This window comes from Seriola lalandi, unplaced genomic scaffold (genome assembly GCF_002814215.2).
Source record: "Seriola lalandi dorsalis isolate HSWRI2012SDOR001 ecotype SW California unplaced genomic scaffold, Sedor1 jcf7180002054861, whole genome shotgun sequence".
NCBI lineage: Eukaryota > Metazoa > Chordata > Actinopteri > Carangiformes > Carangidae > Seriola > Seriola lalandi.
In genome coordinates this window covers 604,783-611,462 of record NW_019525414.1, presented here as the reverse complement: position 1 = coordinate 611,462, position 6,680 = coordinate 604,783, and the positions used below count along the sequence as shown (strand labels likewise).

The 6,680-nt window shown below is 39.0% G+C and overlaps 1 protein-coding gene across 1 annotated transcript in view; it reads right to left on the bottom strand.

Moving 5' to 3' along the window:
• Positions 1–3,488: 3,488 nt before the first annotated feature.
• Positions 3,489–6,680, bottom strand: part of LOC111670748 (PRELI domain containing protein 3B-like) — a 9,898-nt gene continuing 6,706 nt past the window's right edge. Inside the window, exons 4-6 of the mRNA XM_023427613.2 lie at positions 6,089–6,159; positions 5,871–5,973; positions 3,489–5,750 (exon numbers count right to left, since the gene is read on the bottom strand). Of these exons, the coding sequence (XP_023283381.1) occupies positions 5,634–5,750; positions 5,871–5,973; positions 6,089–6,159 (291 nt within the window). The 3' untranslated portion in view covers positions 3,489–5,633. The remainder of the gene's footprint in view (positions 5,751–5,870; positions 5,974–6,088; positions 6,160–6,680) is intronic.

The window sequence follows — 6,680 nt, the reverse complement described above, 5'->3', positions numbered from 1 at the left end:
TTTTACAATGGTAATAACACACCACAAATAGAGTAACACACACTCAAATAAATTAGTTTAGCTGCTCTTTGATTTGTAAAGTTCTTCTATCAGCAGATAGTGTGCATATAATATATGAATTCAGAGGAGTCATTTCTTTAGTAACGATCAAGCATTTATTTACATCAAATGAGGGACTTATAATCAGTGATAATAAAAAAACTGTAGGATTCACTGGATCCATATAAAAAAATTGTGAGACACAACATAGATATATGTTTGCAAGACTAAATGCCCTGTCCAGTTGTTTTAGTCAGTACAGGTATCTAGCCTATAGGATCTTTGTGAGCTGGTGCTGGTGCTTCCTTGGTCGCAGAATCCGGGTCGTCTTTCCAGCCTGGTCCTATGCATCCATGCAGTTTCCTTACGCCACATGCCAGTACGTGGGTTTTAGACTGGACCATGATAGAACCGGGACACAGAGCTGGATATGACCTCCTCCTTCTCAGGCCGCTCGAACTGTGCAGTGAGGTCCTCTGGGATGGGGATAGCCAAAGCAGCTTCTGTGTATGGTCCCAGGTCAACAAAGACTTTTTCAGATATGAGGTCCACCACATACCCTGTTTGATAAAACACAAAAGATCCTGTTTCCTTTTTTTTTTTTAATTTTTTTGTTGTTTTTTTACAAAACAATGATTGAAAGTGTGTTTCTAACTACCTCCTGACATTTTCTTTACTGTATTTTGTTGTTGGTGGAACTTTCATAACATTATACGTGCAATACTTAATACAATGTGTACAAAACCTTTTTGGTTGAAAAATAAAATAATATAACACTTATAGAATGTCGGCTCAGTCTTAACTAGTTTTGCTTTATCTTCAGAATGTAGCGATGTACTGGCCCTCGTTGAGAAAGCAGTCCGAATGAAATGGTTGTGTTGTAGCGGGGACATCTCCATCAAAAATAAAATAAAACAAATCCACTGGGTCTTCAGATCCTCAGATGTAGGGGGTAAAAAGACTTCTGTGTTGGTTTGTACAGTCAGCAACCGAGCAACTACCGTGCATCGCTCGTACCTTCGACATAGCTTTACCAGAGTCGGTGATGCGAGGGAATAAACGATAGCGGCTGCAAGGCGGGCGGAACACACACCTAGCTCGGGGAGTGTCGCCCACCTGGGGGAGGTGTTATTTTCCTTCATGAAGACATCAAGGGAAAATCTCCAATTGGCCTGTGTGATAGAGATGGGATTAATGGATCTTTGGAGGGAGCCGGATCTTTGGGATCCGTTCATTTGGCTAATTTTTATATTTATTCACTTTTAAGAAGCCAGCCTGGGGTTAATTCATTTTATCCTGGAAATAATCACAGGGAGGGATGATGGGCTGAGATTTGGATCAGAATAATTTCGAACTAAGATTTCCAACCAATATTTGAGTTTAAATTATTCTGAAATATTGATTATAGCTTCATTTGACATGTGTGGACAAGATTTTAAAGTCTGATATGGATTCATTGTAAATATTCCACTGCCATGTCCCTCTGAGTTGACAGTGAGATCACTATTTACCCTTTGTATAAAGTGTGTGTGTGTAAAACTACTCTGACTTATGTTATTCATGCAACACCTAAACACTTATAAATACACAATAAAAAACAAAACAGGCTGCAATGAAGTTCCATGCAAAAGCTTTTAGTGCAAAATTTCCACACAAGAAAATTTTTAACAATACAGAAAAACTCAAAACAAAAGATTAAAGGTGCTGTAAAAAAAAATACTAAGTTGTTGGTCAGTAACACCATGTCTTGTTTTAGTGCAAATCTTAGAGAAAAACGTTCCACACAAGAATATTTTGATAGAAAACTCAAAAACAATACTTCAAGTATTAAAGAAATAGATAAAACTACAATAAATTAGAGAGAAAAAAATGTGCATACAGCTCTAGTGCTACTAATACAAACCGTCTCAAGCGAAAACTGCATCCAAATGCTGCTCCTTTTTCTTTGGCTCATTTTGCAGAACGAGGACGGACGGTCCTCCCCCTCCTTCAGGCTGCTGTTGACTGCACTGCCGACTCCGAGACACTCGCTTTGTTTTTTTTTTTTATGAGGCACTCACGTGGAGGGAGCGTGCACAACTCATGCAATATTTGCATATGAAATAAGCGCTCCTCCCCATGCTCGCAGCATCTGTGTGAACCACAGGTGTGAACTCAGGGAGAGAGAGAAAAAAGAACGGCTCCCAAACAAACGCGACTCGGTTCCCATCGTTCATGTTAATGAGCCGGTCAAAAGATTCGGTTCGTTCGTGAACGTCACATCTCTACTGTGTGAGCACACATTTTCGGAAAGGTGGAGCAAGCAAAAGACGGAGAGGATGGACTTTTCTCATGTTTGGCGGGCTTGTCAGACCGGGGACATATTACTGTTAGAAATCCATGGTACAGTGCATTTTGCATAATATGTCCCTTTAAAGGATCTGCTGCGACCGTCCTGGTGCCAGATACCAGAGCACACCTCCAGAGGTCTTGTGGACTCCATACCTCAACAATCAGAGCTGTTTTGGCGGGAAAAGGGGGACTTACACAATATTAGGCAGGTGGACATAATGTTATGGGTGGGATCAGTGTACATCCATGAACTATAATTAGGGCTGCATTAATGTGTATGCATTACTTTACTGTTGCACCTGGTGAAGGTGGAGCTAAGTGTACCTACGTTACATACTTCTGGAGAGCTTAATCTATTATAATACATTATATATTAGTTCATAATATTTTGTATTAATGATTTTAAAGTACATTAGCCTGTGTAATGAAACAGAATTAATCAAGTACAAGTACCTGAACATCTTATTGTAAATAAATGTATTTTACCCTCCACCACTGGTTTCCATTACTATTGATTTTTCAAGAAACTGTATTTTAAGTTGTAGAAAAATAAGACAACACCAGTTTTACAGCAGTGTGCATTGTTGTATGCCACTGTACCGTTTTTATACTACCACCAGGGGTCACCACATTTAAAAAAAAATATACACAGATAGCACACACTCTACAGAGGCACATAAAATAATGGAGGGGATAGGGTTTTACTTGACTAGAAAGTAATACATGTGGACTTCAATTCAAACGCAAATTAACTTTCATTTAAAACAATCCCTGACTTGCAGGGATACAATTATTTGGGTTTATATTCACTTAATAACCAATTTACTGGTATTGTTAACATAAAATTTCCTCTGTTTCTGATACATCTCTCAGATACAAACCCATGTACAGTAAATACCCAATAGAGGTGAATTCTGGAGAGAGTCAAGTTCTAATAATAATATTTGACTAAAAGTAAAAAAAACAGAGTAAAAATCACTAAAATGAAAAATCTGAGGCTAATTAAAGAAATGCAACAGACCCCTATTACCAAGTGAACTTGCCTTGCAATGCCCATGTTTGTACAACAGTTTGAGAGGAAGTCAGGATGTTACACAAACCAATTAATCACCACCATATTCATGAAACAGTGACATCTCTTTATTTTGAAACATTTCAGTGTGCACTCTTCAGATTCTGTTACATGTTCACATTCTTGGAATGTAACAACCAAAATATAAATATAAGCCTATTTACAGCCACTTCTTAAAATATGCCCCATAGAAAAACATCACACTTCATTCATGAAAGGAGATGCTGTGTGGATACCGACTGGCTGATTGCAGTAGACCAGACCTTAAACAGAATGATCCTGAACTGCACTATGCATGATGGGATGCGAAATTAATTATGAAAGATGCGGTTAAAAAAGAAATTCCGTTGAACTGGAAGCAATTGTGAATAAGACTGAACTGACTGACAGCGTGACAGTGGAGCAAGATACTGAATGTGGAGCATCTTGGAAGACTCGTGATGCTGCTGAGCTTCAGTGAAAAACAGTTCTACCACAAACCTCTTCAAAGTAAACTTTAATTTGTACAAGTGTCCTTATTACAATGTCTAGAGCGAAGAAAAGAGGAAGAGTGGTGAGGTAAAGGGTTATGATGTCACCTACAACGCAATAATGTTGCATGTCAGATTCCTCCATGGAATATGCCTTGAAAATGTAGTATCAAAACTGCACTGCCACTTGCAAAACGCCACAAGCTAACAGCTTTAAAAATCAAACAATTATACAGCCTTTGTCAATGTTCACCAATACAAATATACCATAAATATTGTATCTATAGACAGTATGAAAGAAATGGTCAGCACATACAGAGTGGCTTTGTTCATAAATAATAGCATCATAAATATGGTGTCTAAGTGTTTTGGGGCACTAAATTGGTTATTTCTAGCTTTACATTGGCACACTCAAGGATTCTGAACGTAACCCTGTAGTGCTCCCCCTAAAACACTGGTGAGCGTTCACAACACAAACACTGTGGTGAATGCCAACATGTTGCTTCAGCTCTAACCCTTTAATAGAAAAATTATGCTGAATTTAAGTTAACATTTATGTTCATGTATGCACGTTCTTAATCTGTAACACTTAACTACAGCACATCATCAGTGTAAGAGAAAAGACTGAAAAAGACAAGGAAAACTCAAAGTTATCAAGTCATTTTGCCAAAACTAGATCAGAATGACCCGAGGAGACTACAACCTCCGAGGACCAGTGCACAGAGCCGACAGCTTTAGCAGACAGACCTGCATCTACATCAAAGGTACAAAAGGTAAATTAAGCTAAAACTCCCTTTTCCACCTTGGACAGGCACCATTTGTGTTCCAGCACCATGCAAGGCACCCACAAAGTAGTTTTCCTGTCTGGTCACTTAACCTGCACAGATCTGGCTGTCAAGACTCTGAGCTGCGCCAGTCTTTATTATAAATTAACTGTTCAGACAACAAGAGGACAGATGAAGAAGAAGTCGCCTTGTTTGGATTCTTGCACCATGACAGAAAGACTAAAATCCTGGCATTTAAAAAAAATCTCTCAAGGGTTATAGGTTGCTTAGTATATGACTTAAAAAAAACTGCTGCTTCAGTATCACAAGACAGACAGCTGATGCCATTTGTAACACATAGTCTAAATTATTTGGTACAGCTTGTATGCATTGGTGGGTTTTGGTTTTGAGATATTTGGTCAGTTCTGCTGTACAAAGAAAGGCTGGCCAGAAAAGGTTAGAGAAAGTGGCTTCATTTCAGCTGTTACCAGTGCTCAACTTGTTTACAAGGATTTAGAAACAATAAAAAGAGAAGATTAGAGAGAGATGAAAATTTGAGGATGAAGGGGAGAAAGGTTAGAAAAGAGGAAATTAAATTGATGAGATGATGTGGAGGCACAGTGTGAATTTTTAAAAAAGAGCTTTAACATCACAAGACTGAGTCCTATGAGCTTCAAGTGCAGTCCAATTCAACCCAGTTTGTTTTTTTATTTTTGAAACTGTCATCAGCTCAACACTCAGGTCAATGCCCACAGAGACAAGTATCACACTCGTCTGTGCAAACTGCTGAGGAGGGACGAACAGCGGGTTCTTGTGACATTCACACAACAACAAACATACCAGGATGGGGCTGTGGTTATTAGGCTGTGCTGGCAGATGAGAGGTCCCCTTTGAGGGGAAAAGTCTGAGAAGTCCATCGCTTCATGATGATGGAGGAAGCAGTAGAGTAGGCCGGGATCATTTGTCTGCAACAGCCGCTGCCATGGGAACACGCATCGTACCACGAGCGGTCGCTGCCAACTCCTCGATTTCTGTGTTTAATCGTCTGATGACCCATTCCATCGCCTCCCGACCCTGAGACAAACAAAGGTGTTACTACATATAATGTGGCAGTGACAGGTGTATTGTTGGGCCATACTGTCATGATGAGTTATTGGGAGATTTTCAGCGATTTATAAAAAGAGTTTAAGTCACCTTGCCGGCGTTGACAGAGATGGTCTTGGCCATGAGTCCCTCGAGGTAGCTGCTCAGACTGATACCTTTCACACTGATCAGAGCTTCTTGTGTCAGCACTGTCCTGACAAACACAGAAATAAAAAGGTAAACCTGACACAATGGTAAAGGTGTTGTGGCTTTTGTATGTTTGTATAACCTGACTTCACTTGAATAATATTCAATATGAAACCATTTACTTTTCAGGGTCCTGTGGATGTGGCTTGTATGTCAACTTCTCGTCCACAGATACCAGGTTAGTGAAGGAGATCTGGATGGACAAAATAAAGTTGGCATTAGTCTTTTTACATCATACATAATGTTTACATTCTCTACAGGAATTTCAGTTAATTTAACAGCAACTGCAGGAGAGAACAGATAGGAAAGGGCCTTAAAGCCCCGACACTGATACAATTGCTCTGAAAGACCTCTCTCATGGTGAACATGTAACAACATAGATCATAGTTCCAACTGGTAAGCAGCAATTATTCATGTGATAAGTTACATCTGTGTTGAAAGAGCATGTTTTAAATACACCTGTGTTCTAAACATGCCTGAAGATGATGAATATCTTCAGAGTTCTCTGCCACAAGTCAAGGGTATGTTTAGGAAACAAATAAAATTAACACACATATTGAACCTCTGCCAAACAGAAGTGCAGTGTAGGTAAATATATATTAGAGCTTCACAATTAATCAAAATATAATCGAAATTGCAATATAGCTAAGTGCAATATCCAAACTGCAGGAGCTGCAATTTTCTTTTTTTTTTTTTTTTTAACAACTTTATCAT